Source organism: Thunnus maccoyii, chromosome 1 (genome assembly GCF_910596095.1).
Source record: "Thunnus maccoyii chromosome 1, fThuMac1.1, whole genome shotgun sequence".
Classification (NCBI taxonomy): domain Eukaryota; kingdom Metazoa; phylum Chordata; class Actinopteri; order Scombriformes; family Scombridae; genus Thunnus; species Thunnus maccoyii.
Window position 1 is genome coordinate 12497653 of NC_056533.1, and position 17259 is coordinate 12514911.

The following is a 17259-nucleotide window of genomic DNA, read 5'->3' on the forward strand; positions in this document are numbered from 1 at the left end:
GCAATAAACATCAATTAAAGCTATGACCCGATCTATCAGCGCATGCCCTTCCGTGGCATCTCCTGCCCTTAAGCTTCATTAAAGCCTTTCATTTTGGGCCAGCGTATTTTGGTGCAGGTATTATTTATGGCATGCATGTGTGTGCCAGGTAACACAGATGCTGTAGAGAGAACATTAAGAGGGAGAGAGAGACAGAGGGGGAGTGAGAGACAACTCTTTGTTCAAGGTTCATCCAGACCTCACACAGCTGGCAGCAGGCAGTGAGCAGAGCAGCCCACTCTCTGAATCCTACCTCCTGTTAGTCTGTTGTTGATGACATGTGGCAGTGATATTATCCAAATTAACTGCATCCCCCATCGGTACCAAAGACTTAGTTGGGTACTAATGGCCACCTTGCCTATTAATCTGAGAGGAAGTTGGATTTGGGGAGAGGAGGATAACAGGTGCAGGGATAGAGGGAGAGAGATATTGATAATATAGATTATTAATGAACTTTTGGATGGCTCTTGATCCGCCCCAGGTTTGTTTGGGGCTCCATATGTTGCCTTGGACAGTTTATCTGCAGCGGACCTCAGGTGGCACAATGGCTCAACCTAATGCAGCTGTGCCTGGGCTACAGCAAAACAAACATGCACAACATATGCAAAAGTAGTCCCTATGAGCCAAGTTTTGATTTCTACAACAAAGCAAAAACAGCCGTAGGGGAGTCCAATTATGTAAATCTTCTGAATGTAAACATATTTTATTGATTGAGTTAACAAGATATTTTGAGCATAAGGTAAATATCTTGATTATAATCGAATTTCTGTAAGAGGCCTGTCATAATTGTGCATGATCAGTGTGCAACATGATTATCCTTTGACTCGTGGCCCACTGCTTATTAAATTTTGAACCTTGCGGTTTACATGCCAAAAAGTTTGGTCTCTGCTGAGCACAACAACTGCACACAAAGTTAAACCAGCTCTACCACTTATTTCCCTCCCTCACTACTTCAATGTAATGCAAAATGAGGCGGCATCAAAAAGATGTGTAAATTACATCTGGCTTCCTGGCCACTATCTGACTGCCAGGAAGTGTCCGTAAATATTTATTGCGGAACATCAGTGAAGTGTGTGAAGGTGCAAATGTCTGCCAGAAAGAGTGTGTGCTCATGTGTGTGTCCAGCTGTGCAGTACTCCACAATCCAGTATACTAGCAGGGGGATGCTTCTTCAAGTAAACAAATCGACACCAACTAATACTAGTTCATACATCTCATAACAACTGTATATTAAACTGGACCAACTCACCATTACCTAAAAATGGATGTGAAATCCACAGTAATTTACTGTGTTTATGCTCAGTTAAAGGGGTGGAGGTATACCAAGAGACTTGTTATACAAGAATATGCTGGGGTTTACTGATAACTACTGCTGCTAACAAATTGATTTGATTATTTATGGAATTTTGAAGATTGGAATCTGTTGTTGGGCCTCATACATTGTGTACGAGACAAAGGCGGGCCTGCACGCAGTCACAAAGCCTGACTAAAGCCTGATAACAAAGAAACGGCACCAAGTCAAACAAAAGGAGTCCAAAACGGACATCATTTCCCACCATGTTATGCTCAACTAACACCCAGGTGTGAGTCAAACTCTCGGCCCCCGTTGGACGAGACCCACCGTAACCCACATGAATTTCCGTTCCCCAGCCATGACGTCACCAAGTATATAAACACCTGAAACGCTCTCAAAACCGCGCTTCCATCTGTTTCCACAGCTACGAGGAAGTAACCCCTGTACGTACGTTAACTCTAACAAGGCCGCACAATCTCCACCTCGCTGGATGAGTAGGGAATTTCTCTGTGTTCAACTGAGCATGTTACTGGATCCAGAGAAGAAGACTGCTGTGCAAACCAGTGCTCTCACCCTTTTCTTCAGAAGAGAAAAACAAGGATAACCCCACTTTTCTTCAACTGAGTCAACTCTGCTATTTCTTTGGCAACTCTGCCGAGGATCAGCTGCTGTAAAACCCGCCGACAGAGTGAAGCGACGGCCTCGCCAGCATCTGAGCCCCAAGGAACCAAGCCAGACCCGAAAGACCGACTGAAACACACTTTACCTGCGTCCTTAAGAGGCTTAAGTCCGGGCAGAGATAGATTACTAAAGTATGTATTATTTTAAACACTATTGCTGTTGTTGCAAAGTTAACAGACCGTGAATCTGGTTACTGCTGCTGAGAATACTGTAGAAATATTATTGTTTGCTGCTTGTTTTGGCTGTGTTTATCACTCTAAGCTGATTTATGTTTTGTCCAACTTTGTTGGGCTGCTTTGTGTTAGTTTGTCACAATGTGTGAAGCCAGTAAATTGTGTTTTATCTGTTAAAAGGTCAGCGACCACGGCTGACGGATCACTGTCCGTTTACACGTCTCTGAGTGATAAAAGCAATTACTGTATCTACCCACAACTGCTAGGATCTTTTCATGCTTTTGGTGCTTTCACCTCCAACTAACCATGCACATACATGCTCCTACACACACTCACACACACATTTGAGTAGCAGAGCTTAGCTCTGTCCCCAAGCTATCTTATTGTCAGGGACACGTGTTAAGCCGACAGACGCCATTACTCATTGTCTCTGTTCAAATCTCGCAGTCACCTCCTCTGACCAGAACTCTTGTGTGATATTCCTCCAGATGGGTCATGTCTGCCGTCTTGCTCCTCCTCTTCCTCTCTTACACACACACACACACACACGTGCGCGCGCATACACACATACACACACATCTACATGTGCCATATGCAATGTGTTTCATAGTTTGTAGTTGGATGATAGATGTGTATTGACTGAAGTGCTATTGATTGTTAATTGATTGCTAACGTTATTAACTCTGTTATACCTTAAAGAGAAGTTGATTTGGTATTGTTTGTTTACATATTGTGGTAAAGGCTGGTTGCAAGAGTCGGCACTCGGATTCAAACCTTCAGTGTTCACCTTATGAATGTTATGAATGCTCAGATATTGACTTTTTTAAGTGAACACCCCTTCTTGAGATCAGATCCACTGTTTAGTTATCGGTCCCTGACCCCAGAGTGGTGCCCCGTTATTATTCATTCTTATTAATATTTTTTATTAATTGTTAATCATTAATAATTATCTTTGATAATAATCTTTTTTTTGATAGTCATTTTATTTATTTCTGATACCCAAACCTGCTCCTAACCATGTCCCAACACTATAGCACTGAGTGGTAAATTGGTTTTGCTTTGCAATGAGATTATTAAAAATGCTGTAGTGAAAGAACAAGAAAGTAATGACAGATGTATGTATGTATTTCAACAAAGAAAAAAATTCTTTCCCATTTTAAACAACCTTTGTGGCCATTCAAGTAAAGATTTCAGAGTTTACAAGGTGCACCTGAATGCACCATGAAGTCCCTGTTGGCACCCACACGCTTTACCGTACAAAGTGATGGAGACACGCAATCGATTTTTAAGTGGAGATAGTGTGACCGCGCCTCTCTGAAGTGTAGATGGCATGAAGTGAACGCAGTCTTCTCTGCGCAGAAAAGCCAGCAACAATCTTTTCTCCTTCACATGATCATGTTTTGATTTAGAATGTGTTCGGAGAGGAGGGGTTATTCACAGATGGTCCATTGTCAATGTGTTTGTGAGAGAGCAAGAGCTGGGCAAGGAGGGGCTGAGAGAATCAATGCAACATGCGCAGCTTTACAGTGACACAAGATTTTACCCATTTTTAATCGTAAAAAAAATAGAAAATCAATATGTGGCTGTCAATGCTGATATTGTGGCAGGTCCTCACAAATAAATCAGTGTATGGGAAACACTGGTAATAATCCCACTACTGTAGAAAAACACAGTAACATTATACTACTGTGGTTAAGGGTGGCAGCTGTGTTTTCCCTTTTGTAAAGAAAATGACTAATTTGAAGGTTATTTTGTAATACTTTCAAATAAAAACCCTCAAATTCATGGTGCACATTAAATAATTTAAACATTAATTTGAAATATTTTTTTTTTTCATACAAATTCAAAGTCTTCAAGATCACCTTGTTACTTCATGGTTCTGCAGGCTGTTACTTTTCATTGTTTTAATTTGTCTCAATGTTTATCGGGTTATGACAGACTGTTTGTGAAGTCATGAGCTGATTGGTTGAGCCAAAGAAATGCATCACTTGATCCCAAATTTGAATAACATCACTGAGTCAGTCTAGGCGCCAAAGTTCTTCACCGCAGCCGGTTTGGGACTTGACAGCTTTTTGGATTACGTTATCTTCTTTTTTACCTGAAAGGATTTTCTTTTTAAGAGTGATTGTGTTCTTGTCTGTTTTTGCTCTGTGTAAAGTTGTCAGATGGTATCATAGATGGATAATGAGGACTTTCTGATATCCTACAGCTTGCTAACTTTACCAGTTAACATTTGACTGCAGACTTCTCTGAAATTAAGGATGCAACAAACTTGGAACATTCATAAATGTGCACTGGAAGATATGGGAGACCAAAACTCCACAAAAGCTTGAAAGACATCTGTTCAACAGATATTTTTTGCAGTGTGGACAGTGCACTTCTTACAGCGTGGTGAGGAGTAACATTAGCCTTCAGTCCAGAGCAGCAGCAGCAGCAGGAATCACCAACATCAGCAGCTGATCAGTAAGAGCCTTCAACATTAAAACACTCGGTCCTGACTGACATCAGACATTACACCAAGCTAGTTTTTGTAGTTAAATTATTCACATCTATCTCTGGCTGCTCAGAGGTGTGTTAACATGTGTGCTAACATTATTGCATTAGCTAGTGGTCCGTTAACTAACAGAAATCCATAGTTAACCTGACTACATTGTGTTAAACTGAAACAGCTTCTTGTTACAAATCTAACTTGTCAACAGGCCTCAACGGTACAGATGTTAGCTTTGTATCTTCTGTGTTCATAGAGCATGTGAGAATACTATAACATGTGTTTAGCCTGTGTCACCCCCGGCTAACTCAGCACTGTTATATCAGTTCACTGTGAAAACAGCACCCTATTTTTTTTTTCATTTGTAACTTAATAATTAATTACTCTAATGTTAGGTCTGATAGAGATGGGAAAATGAGGTACAGAAGAATATAGTCTACCACCAAACTGTGTGAAATTACTGTGCTCTAAGATGTTAATGTTTTTAGTCTTGCGTTGAATCTTCCTCAATAGAAGACTTCACTTCAGTTTAAATGAAGGGGTTTAGCCCTGAAGCTAGCGACAACTTCGGCCCAGTTATGCTTGTTATACTATGTGCCTGTTTTTAGACATTTTAATATTTATATTTTGTATTTATTTTGGCTTAACTGCAAGCACCTCAGCAGTCATCTGATGAGATCTGTTCTTATGTACTAACTCACACAAACAATGTTGTCTCTCTTGTGTAAGTGTGGGCTTAAGAAATGACATCAGTATTTTATTAGTTAATTCATTTATTTGAGGATTTATTTAACTTTATCTAACTATTTAAACAGGCTTTTTACATATTGGATTTTTAATGTTGTCTTTGTAACATTTGCTAATGTTTATTATATATATATATATATATATATATATATACACACAAAGTTTTTATATATATAAAAAGTTTGTTGACCTTGTGAGTTACAGAATGATTTTTGAGGACAGAAAGTTGAACGTGGTCCCTGCTACTTTTATGGCTAGAGGGGATGTAGTAAACGGTTCCGAAATTCTAAGAACTGGAAACTGAAAAGAAAATATTCTTATTTACTATGTTGAGTTGATGCCCATACAGTCCCAACACTTCCTGCCATTGCTGCTTCACATGAAAAGCTTCTCACTGGTATACCACTGTGTGGCTTTCATTATGAAGAATGTACAGGAAATGCAAAACTGACCAAATTGGTGCTATTGGTCAGTAAATATTGGTGTACACAGCAAAATGTTTTGTGCTGTTTTGTCAGCAGGTCATATTAATATATTGCAAAGCCACAGTGAGCTGGTAGACAAAGAGCAGCAGGCAACAGGCTCTTTTACTAGTTTGTGCGAACCAGTGCACATCTGATATGTCATTAAGGGTAAACAGCTTATTTTGTTCTGCTGTCCTGTCCAAGGGAAAACCCTTTGAATTGTGCATCACAGATTTAATTGCAGCAGTTCACTATTCAGCATGGGTATTTCTGCCATATGGAAGAAGATTAGATTTCTGTAAACATGGTATGCACAATCCCTGCGCAAAATGAAGATTAGTAAATCTGTTTGTTCCTGTTCAACAGTTAACAATAAACAATTGTCATTGAAAGAGTTGGTTCTGTACTCATTTATTGGAATTTTAGAGTGTAGTTTGAAAGTTTACACCATTTCATGAATAACTGTAATCTAATTTACTGCAAATTGTCTGGTGCTGTTTTCCAATACACAGTAGCATGAAATCACTGTATTTTATATTACAGTTATGTACAGCTACTGTAACTGTAGATACAATATCATTACAATACTGTTTCATTTTACAATTACAATATTGCTACTGTAAATATAAACACAGTAAACTTACTTTAATTTATTTTACAGTAATTTCACTGTGTTTATATTTACAATTACTAACTGGCAGCAATTGACAAGTGATTTATTGTAAAATATTACAATAAGTTACTTGTCAATTGCTGCCAATTAGTTACTGAAAAAATCATAATAAGTTTCTTACAATGTACTTACAGAAAAACTTAACTTACGTACTTGCACAACTTAATTCCACACTTCTCAAAAGGGCATTTGAATATACACCTATTGTGTAGTACAATCCAGTCCACAGTGCACATCATCCTCTTGTATTGTATGTGAGATCTCTCATTATATGTTAGCATGCAGTTTGATTCTGTGTAATTCTAAATATGTGTCTGCACAGACGTCATGAGAATAAATACCTGTATACAGTACCAGTCAAACATTTGGACACACATTCCCATTCACTTGAATGAGAAAGTGTGCCCAAAGTTTTGACTGGTACTGTATGTATTCTGTGTCTGTAAAATGAAAGAAGGGATCCTAATACAATTTGATTTACAATTGGGCCAAACAGCAATATAACTACTATTTACAGCATAACATTATTCCACCACATATCAGGATATATACCCCAGTCGTGGGTAGATAGAATCCAGGCTGTGAAGGGTAAATGTAGAAAAGCCAACGTGTTAACAGGGAGGCTAATAAACTGCAAGTGCCCCACAATATTACCAAGGACTTACTGCCGAAATATCAGAAAGCAGTTAAGGAAGCAAAAAGCAGTTTATTAATCTGACCTCATTTTGAAGATCCATCCTAACTCCAGGGTGCTTTTCAATATTATTGACTTACTTGTTAACCTCCTTCTAGTCACTGTAATGAAGCCTCGCTTGATAAGTGTTTTCAAGTGTTTTAAATGTTTAATATTCTTCAGCGAAAAGTTGAACTGTCACTGTTAATAATTTGACTGTGATGAGCATTTTTCAAGTAATTTGTCCCATGTTGCTGGAAGATGCTGTGACTTGTATAAACCCTTTACCTGTCCCACTCTATATTACAAAATATTTAGCTTCTAAATGAATGAATAAATGCCTGTATTTTATCTATCATCTATAGCATTTTGCCCCTTAATTGATGGATTTTTAAAAACAAGTAAAGGGTTGATCTCAGTCATAAAACTTTTGCTCAGTTCTGCTCATCAGAAGTGAGGTGGGTTCAGTTTTCAATCCAATGCAGTACAGTATTCATGCATGATTGTACTTGAACATATCAAAAACAGTCAACAAAGTTTCAGTGTTACGCTGATGACACATTTATATCTTGATGTAAGAAATCCAAACCCTCACTGTCTAGCCATTCTCATAAATTGCCTGAATAGCATACAGTGTACAGTGTCAAAGGTTAATTACACAATCTTTCTTGGCCTAACTACTGACTGACACACTGTCTCCCAGTGTAAAGCCACTAATTTCACACTAATTTCAGTTTTCAGGAACAGGTTCAAATGTGCTGTTCAAACTTTGAACTTTTGAGAGAAGACTAGTTTCCCCTGCAAAGAAAAACGTTTGCATCCATCAGTAGAAACTGGAGAAAATAGTCATCTGTACTTTGATTTGTTCTTGTTTGGAACACAGCCAAAAATAGGATGTTGTCGGAATTCTTCTCACACACTTTTTGTCCCATATAATCAAATTTGCAGCCAGAGGTTGTGTGGCAGCTTCCACATTACTTATTCACAGTCTAAACGATGCAAATTGAGACCTAGATTTGAGACAACCTGTCTGAAAACAGTGAATCATTTAGAACTTTCTTGATGCCAATGTTATTCACTTGCAATAAATACATTTAACCTTACTTTTACACTGTATAAATGCCAACTTGCAGTATATTCTTTGACATAAATAAGGAATATAGGTTGTCCAGACTTAGAAATATGAATAAAGTAAATACAAGTAAAAATTCAGTTGTGGCAACAAACCAAGACAGTCTTTCAGTCCTCATAACATGAAATCTTTAGCTGTGCAAAGTAAGAAAGTTCTGTTAACGTGTGTTCAGTTGTGGAACCATTTCAGAACTTACAAAATGCTTGTGTTAACTAAATGTCCAACTACTTGTTCATTTGTTCAACTAACAAAAACAACTTGTGCAGAAACATTGTTAGCTTAAAAAGTTAAAAAGTTGGCTCAAAATTGGCATGATGCAAACCACTTCAGCCACGATCCTCTGACTCATGTCTGGATTTGGCTTTTAGCAGTAGCAAAAGCTGTGTTTAGGCTCTGCAGCTGGTTTTCTCAGCTTCTACATTTTTTCTGTGTAATGACAAACTCATGCGTACAATATCATCCCATACTATGCCTGCACTATATATGCATAGTTTTATTTTTTTTTATATTTCATTCTATGACTCCAGTTCCAACCTTTATACATAAATAACATCATATTGACATATGCAGCATGATGTCTCCTGAGGACACATTCAAGGATTCATGTGCGGTGCAAAGCAATCATATCTTTATAAGACTGTGAATGTAAACACTCTCTATCTGTCTGCCGAAAAGGTAGTTTGAATAGTTGGAGAAGGAAATGGATATTGAGTGAAAAAACAGAGATACAGAGCTTGCAGCTGTGCCCTGTAAGGTGGCAGATGCTGACTGTGGAAATCTTTTGTGTGTGATAACACACTGAAAAATGTACGTGAGACTTTGGATTGTTTGGGTACTTTGAAATGAAATGAGACACTGTTATATATATGTGTGTGTGTTTGTATATGTATAATAGGTGTGTATATATATGTATAATATTGATATATTTTAGATATTGTGTTATCTTTTCTGTGTGTTTATGTGTATGTTTTTGAGATACTCTTTGTACTGTATGTGACTGGAAACAGAGTCAGTATTGAATTTCAAAGAGGCGTACACCCTCCAGTGGGTGTATGCATGTGAAAGGCATGTTGATTAGAAAGCTTTAAGGGAAGACATGGCCTGCAGAAAACAGTCAGCCAGTCTTTGGAATTAACTTTATCTCAGTCTCCCTCAACCGTTGCAGCTACTTCAAAATAAGTAGTAGTAAGTAGTAATGGTATTAAAGTTAATTTTCTTAATACTTTTTACGAGTGTGTTTTAAAGTGTGTTACTTACAGGCATGGTCTGTCCACCATGCAAGCTGTTGATGGCGGCCTGTGCTTCTGCGTGGCTGGAGAATTTGACAAAGGCACAGCCTGTATAAAAAAAAGAGACAAAAAGAGGGGAGGGGCACAACATCAGGGAAATGGCCTTGAATATGGGGGGAAAACATCATTCATTACCATTGTTTTCATGTTATCTGGTTTGTAAATATATTCTGCCATTTGTGTGTTCAGCGCATAACTCTGAATAAATCAGTCTAATTGTAGTGAAGGCATTAGCTTTGTGGAACATCCTGTCCCTCGCCCATTTCTAATTCCACCCCCTCCACTTTGGAGCATGGAGCCAAGGCATTTACTATCCTGACTTGTTTGTGATTATTAATCTGTTTAATATTTACACATTGTGATTTGTGTGCAGTCACTCATGAAAGAGATTATGATGACAAAGGCATAGTATTATAATCTGCCTATCTAACCGAATCTTTGCTCACATATAATTTCAGATTTGGGGGTGGTGGGGGGGCTTCGCTCAGGGGGCATTCAAATCATCTTAAATCTGTTTTGTAGTTAGTGCTCAAAAGGAAAAATCAATGTCAGTCAGTGTTCTGGAGCCTCACTTCATTAATATTTCAAATGACATTAAAAGTGAGTCAAGTAGATCATAATAATGCACAATATGTGTTTTGGAGGCTTATATATCTTAACCACATGATTAAATAGTGTATCAGTGTGTAGGTACTTTAACATCAAGAGAAAGCTAGTGAACTGAAATACAGTGGAACTGAAATGTGGTAATTTTCCAAAAGCTATTAAATTAAACAGAAGCTATTTCTCTAAGCTTTATGGTCGTCATAGACTGCACAGGGTATTCTGTTATGTTCTATTCTTATCCTTGCCTTCAGGTAGCTCGTGTGTTAAGTCAAGAGATACCTAATTAACAAACTCATGGATTAATTCTGCCCCTTTTCATTAATCGAGCAGCACCAGTGTCTTAGAACCAGACAGGCTTTTCCTCAGTTCAATCTCTGGTTTCTTGAGAACTCCTGGTATCTATTTAAAACAGTAACACATGCTCATATACATTTATTCATTCTACATTCCCCAAAGAGTTGTGATGATTCATTTAAATTACAAACACTGATAGGTAGACTCAGGAGATGTTCTGTGTCTGGCAGCGACCCATTCACTTCTACATCTCGGGAGTCAGCTTTGCTTTCCAGACAAACAAATTAATAATTTCCTGACAGAATCAAAAAGATTGAACTGAGGGACATGCAGTGTGTGTACAATCAATGGAGGACAATTTCCACCTTTACCTAAGGCTTCCCATCCACATTCCATCCACACAATAAATAATAAGCAGTTGAAACTCTTGTGTGCAGAAATGTGGTGAGTAGTAAAGACCATGTGTTTTCTGTACTGTCAAATGTCCTCAAAGCTGTATAGATCTACAGAGGAAAACAGATAAGTCAAAGAAGCCTTTGATTCTGTCACAGCACTCTAGCACCCTTTTACTTCACTTGAACGCCCCTCCGGGTAGAGCCAGGAAAGGTCTTCATTTGTCCAACTGAAATGCGTCGGCCTACTGTGTGCCATTTGACTGTAACTCTGTCTTTGAAGGAACAAACGCATTTAACCTTTGTAGTTGAAATAATAAGGGGCAGTTTGTTCTCGCAAAAGCCTTTTGGTTTTGTAGGGCAAGATAACTTGCTGTTGGTTCCCTAACAAGGCTATCAGATATTGTGCCAGGATCCCAGTGACCCCAGCAGCTCTGCCCAACTATAAAGACATTCAAAACTGCAGGGCTTTGTATACACCATCATTGGCAAAGTCATGTCAAACACAATGTACTTAAATTTCTCAAAAAATCAGTGCTATAGCCTTGCTTTTCCTGACCGAAAAAAGGAAAAAAAAAGTTAAGGAACACAGAGCACAGCATCTCAAAAGAATTGGAAGTGCTACAGCCTCATAAATTATAGTGCACATTTGAGTTTTTGAATTTGATGGCTCAGAATGAGTTGGGGAAAAGGGAAAAAGAGAGATTGTATTGCTTTCAAGCGAGAGGATCTGCACTGCCTTTTGAATTCCTGGGGTAATAATATGTATGCATGAATTCCATCCTGCTGGATGGGTGACATTTATAACACAACTTAATTATAGACCTAAAAGCCATCTCTCTATTATTCCTGACAATTCGGGGCTCTATTCAACTCTGGCAGCAAGTGTTGCACTTTGAAAGTACTTTGAGGAGCAGCGCCATAGAGAGATGGATGTTAAACTTCTCGGCCTTTTTATTGGGTGAAGAGGGGTGCTGAAAAGCTTCTGAGTAGCATAAATTTACATCAACAGGGGACTAAGCCTCCATCATGGAACAGATAGCACTGTCAATTTCAAGGTCTGTCTCATTCAAATTACAGGAACCTCATCCCGAGCGAGGCGGCTGGCAAAATAATTTGCCGTAACATCCCGTAATGATTGCGTGGGACTGTTGCACAGTGATAGGACCAGATACCTATATATGAGACCTTTGTCTGGTGGTAGCATTCATAGTTAACACTCCTCTACAGTTTTCCATTTCATAGCAGCGAAACTTGGAGAAAGAGAATGATCAAGGCAGTGATAATAGAGACAAATACCAATACAGGAAATGTATGGCTTGTGAAAAGAGGAGAAAGAAAAAGAGTTGAGGTTTGGGGTGCAGGTGGGTGAAAAGGAGTGAAAGTGCGAATGAGGGAGAAAACTAGCTCCTGTCTTACACAGCAGCACCGGCCTTATTTCATTTCATGTGCTGTCAATCAGCTTGAGGCATCTGAGCGGACAGAAAGAGAGGGAGGGAGAGACAGCGAAAGAGGAAACAAACCAGGGAGAAAGAAAGGTAGTGGGCCACTGGGGCGGCGCAGAGCAATAGACCCGGGATTAACAGTGAGAGGAACAGATGTAGACACAGATAGGTGTGTGGTTCAGTATAGCCAGCCTTTCTCTTTGATATACTCACAAGGCATGTGTATTATCAACCCCTCTCTCTCGCCTTTCCACACATCCTTTTCACACATTCAGACGCTTCATATAAGAGAATAAATCACAGTCATCTGAGAGAAAGGAAGGCAGAGGTTCCGGGCAATATCGCTGGCGTTATCGCTACAAATATGACTGTGAGACAGGGACCCATCAAAGGATGATGGGGGGGCCTCTCGCACTCCCAGAACAATCACACCTGCATCACCCATTTCACAGCTGTCTTTAATTTGACCATGCTCTACTAACTAGATAGCACATAAGCCACAGACATGAATGCGTAAGCTGTTCCTGAATGCAGGCAAATCTGCCACACAGTGAGTGACAGCAGCAAAACCCAGAGCCAGGCTGCTTTATTTAAAGTGGGACATTATCGTCCAATGGTGTCTCTGGGGAGGAATGACGGGAGTGTGGGAAACAAACATGATTACACCCCTCCACTTTTCAGATAACAGGAAGAGGAGGTGGAGGAGAGTGGTAAGCAGAAAGACGAGGTGTTTTGTGATGTATTTGTTGAGTACAAGCCCAGGGTGAGAGGAGCTGCCGTGATGAAGAGACGGCATAGGAGGTTAGGAGGTAGAGTGAGAACAAAAATTGAATGGAAATGCACAAAGGAGTGAGAAAAGGAAAGTGAGAGAAACGAGGTGTCTGAGCACGGTGACAATGAGGTATGAAAGAAATGCAAGCGAGACACATAAGATGCGGTAAAAAAACAGAATGGCTGAAGGGGAGGATGAGTTATTCAGGAGCAGAGTGGATCGCAGACGATGTCAGTGAGTTCACGGCGGGTGAAGCACGGCTCTTAAGATGTAAAGAGCAGAAAGAGAAAGAGAGACGGCACACGTACAGACAGACAGATGGAGGAAGAGGGACAGACAAGGGAAAACGAGTGGGAGGTGTGTGGGCTCTGACCCTTACTGGCCCCATCAGGCCCTCGCAGGACGGTGCACTCCTCGATCTGGCCGAAGGTCTCGAACAGCCGCCGGACGTCGTCCTCGCTCTGCTGCTTGCCGAGCATTCCCACAAACAGCTTCCTGTCTTCTGGATAGGAAGAGAGGAAGGGGGAGGGAAGGAGGGAGGGTGGAAGAGAGGAGAGAACAGACAAATGCTACAGCTGATGGCACCGTTCCGCTGAGCTGAGAGGAACTTGTACAACTCAAACCACCCACCCTTTTATCAGCAGTCTGCTGTGTTGAGCCTATGCTGTTTCTGTTGCTGCTGCTGCTGTTGTTGTTATTGTTGTTGCTGATCTTACTGTTGTGTGGTGTGCCACCCCACCCTGGTATGAGGGAGATATATTCCTGTTGCCAGTAAGATACTCAAGTCTGCCACAGTGATGTTTGATACAGACGATGTTTGGAGCGCTGTGGGTTTCAGGTAAATGTAGAAAGAGAGCGGGGATATTTTGCTCTGGTAGATGTACTGTTAGATCATCTGGATGCTTAAGTCACTGAGAGAACATGGAACAAGAACATGGTATTACGTTTTCTTGTCACCAAAGGTGTTATAATAAGCAAGAGTTAACTTTGTGTCAAAGGTGCTACCTGCTGGGCAATGAATTATATCCACAGGGGTTTTAAGGGTCTTCACATATTTTCGACGCATGATAAGCTTGAGAAAAGTGCCTCATTAAAGTCTATGTTTATATATACATATACATATACATATATATATTCATACCATGTTCAGCTTTCTGCTTACTGCTTAAGTTTTAGGGCACTCACATGTCTTCTGAAAACTTAGTCACGGAACAAATATAATGAGTCAATTAGACTTAAAAAACGAACATTCTGTGCATTGCGCAATGTTGGCTGAGCAGAAATAATGAATGAAGCTCTTCTGTGTAATGTTTTTTGTGGATAATTATGAGCCAAAGGTTTGTAGATTTGTCATTTTTCAACTCCAACAATCGCATCATATACAAATTAGAATTAAGCAAGATTCACACAGTGCAATTCAGAGAAAGAATTTGTCTCCCTACAATTTTGTGCACACAATGCATTATTCTTTATAGGCTATATACATGTAAAAAGGTAAATGAGATTTTTTTTCTGCCTTACAGCACAACACAACCACAATAACCAAGATCGCAACCTATTTCTTTCTCAGCCCAGTGATGGATCAGGGTTTTAGCATAAAGCATTGCAAAACATTTCAACTATGAAAGCTACAAGGTCTGGTTCTCATGTCTCAAAATGAAAGAATAGCAAAGCACTACAGTGGGTAGTTTATATTGTGATACATGATCTCCTGACTAAATTTTTGTTAAATCTCTTAAATTGCCCAGCTTACTTCCCACTATTATGAATAAATTATTTTTATTTTTTGTGTTAAGATAAGACAAATATAGCTAAAAACATCAGGAGGAGTGAAATAATTGCATGGAAGCGTGGGGTGTGTGCCAGAAAGTTGTGACAACTTCTACCAGTGCCGATCCACTTCATACTGGCCATGTGATGGAGACTAATTCTATCCAATAACTCACAGTGAGATATGTGAGTTATGTGACTGTGTCTTAAAACAAATGCGTATGAATCATGAAAATGTCAAGGCTGTATTCCAGACTAAATTACAGTCTTGTAAACTAGATAAAGTTTAAATGACAAGGAAAAGTTATAAAGCCAGGAATATTATACAATCTAAATGTGTGCTGAATCTGGTGTGATTCAACATCTAGGTTGATGTTGAGCACTGACTTTTCCCAATTTCCCAACCAATGCTGAACAAGTAAAATTTGCAGAGTTCCTCCTCATTAAATTTGAAGGGCAGCTCCACCTACACCAATATCTTGACTGCTACTGCATGACATAGTTTCCACATGTGCTCCAGAGGGGGGCACTCTGGCTCAGACGTATGGACTCTATACCACTAAATTTCGGCCAGTCAGACAGCTGGATTTTTCTAATTAATCTTCCCAGTGCCCTGGCATTAGACAGAGCATTCATCTTCTTTACATCTTTTACATTATGCATCCCCTATTCCGTTCTGTTGTGGAATGAAATGGCTACTAGCAAGAACCCATCGCCAGAACTGATGGAAAGTGGCAGGAAGAGGAAGAGGAGTTTATTGGAAATGACACTGTTGATCTTCAGTGTGAGTCATTTGACTGGTAGGGAGCAGGCGAGGAGTGGGGAGGAGCGGAGGGCGAGAGCATCACCTGGGCCTCGACAGATGTGACGCCTCCTGTACCTGCCAGGCCCCATTAGATGCAGCTGTTCTAAAAATAAAACACCAGGGCTTCCTTTTTGCAGCGGGGAAATCGGATCCTGTTCCATTTCTGTAAAGTTCAAATGAGACACGTGCCTGCTACCCGCTTGGCCACACAAATGAGCACCTGCATAATCAATAAGGCCACGGTGCCTGGTCTCTACTGCTGGTGCTGTAGCTGTGGTGTCAGTCCATGTTCCTGTAGTCACGCCTCACACAGCAGGATTTTTCAAACTCACCAGCTGAGCCTGGTACAACTGCTCATTAATGTTTCTCCTCTCTTGGAGCTTCAGGGTTGGAAGTGAGGGAGAACCCTGAGCAGATCACCGCGGAGACAACCACTTATACTGTCGACTAGGATTCAGTTAAGACTGACAGGAGGACAGACATCTAGCTGGTTATTGGGCATCAGCGGAGGAGCTGTGTAGTTGTAAAGTCAGCCCTGAACAGGTGCTATTGAGAAATGAGCTTGCCCCTGCACATGGCAGCAAAGGTGAAACATGAAGCAAGGCCACAGTCTGTCCAGAGCACACGTGACTTTGCCATGACTGTCCCTCCATCATTCAGATTTTCACTGAGTTGTCACTGTTACAACTTAAATGGACAGAGTGCAGTTTTACAGGCCTCCTGCAGTGTGTTAATGTTTTGGGACAAAAGTCTCATCTTGGTCCTGGCCCGAGGAGATCTAATGGCGGCTTTACAAGGCTAATTAACAAGCCATGAGCGAGGTAATGAACTTTCCAAATGTGCTGGCGAACGCAAAAATAAATTACACCCCAGTGAAGGCATTAAAGGAAGTGTGAGTGTACTTCGGAGTCTTCCTTTGGGAGAGCCACAGTGAGAAAATGAATTTGGAGCTGCTATCTTTTCATTGCCTGACCTAAGAGTGTCTCAGTCGGCCCACTGCATGCCCTGGCCAGAGTATGGATTGCTATTAATTAGTCCACTTTACACCTGTCTCCAAAGCAGCTCTTATTGGATTTTGCAAGTTCCCGCTCATCTCTTATGGCCACTTGCAAGCTTTAAATTGGCATTTTATGAATATGAATAAATATCTAGTAATGCAGCCTCCGCACAAGGAGATGACTCCAAAAAGTAATCCATTAAAAGTGAGGAGAGGAAGAAAAAAAGCATACTCCTCTCAAGTACTGTCATGTATTTGCATTAAGAGGGGTGAAGACCTTCCTATGGAACTGAGTGAGGATATAGAAGTATGAAAAAACTCACTGAGCTAACTGTTTGACCTCTTTGTACTTATCTCTCATTGAGAGGGGCTCATCTTATCCCTTTAACAGGGCTGAGCCATAGAGCTAGAGAACATTTGAGCTCTACAGCACTTCTCTGCTCTACACTGAAGAGACCTTTGTAATCTGCACTTTAAAACCTTGCCACTACTTTAAAATAATAGTATGTGCACATGTGGTACAGT

At 40.1% G+C, this 17259-nt stretch overlaps 1 protein-coding gene and 1 long non-coding RNA gene across 23 annotated transcripts in view; one reads left to right on the plus strand and one right to left on the minus strand.

Annotated features, from left to right (window-relative positions):
- celf6 (CUGBP Elav-like family member 6) overlaps positions 1-17259 on the minus strand; it is a 136308-nt gene that overhangs the window by 17815 nt on the left and 101234 nt on the right. For 10 of the 22 annotated variants that reach the window (XM_042401282.1, XM_042400821.1, XM_042399889.1 and 7 more), the window contains 2 exons: positions 13536-13664; positions 9622-9701 (listed from right to left, as the gene is read on the minus strand). In XM_042401282.1, the coding sequence (XP_042257216.1) occupies positions 9622-9701; positions 13536-13664 (209 nt within the window). Of the gene's footprint in view, positions 1-9621; positions 9702-13535; positions 13704-17259 lie in introns of all 22 variants that reach the window. The other 12 variants (XM_042400893.1, XM_042400199.1, XM_042399970.1 and 9 more) reach the window with 2 other exon arrangements.
- The window catches only part of LOC121889746, a 122677-nt gene that overhangs the window by 5580 nt on the left and 99838 nt on the right, over positions 1-17259 (plus strand). The gene's annotated exons all lie outside the window — the stretch shown is intronic.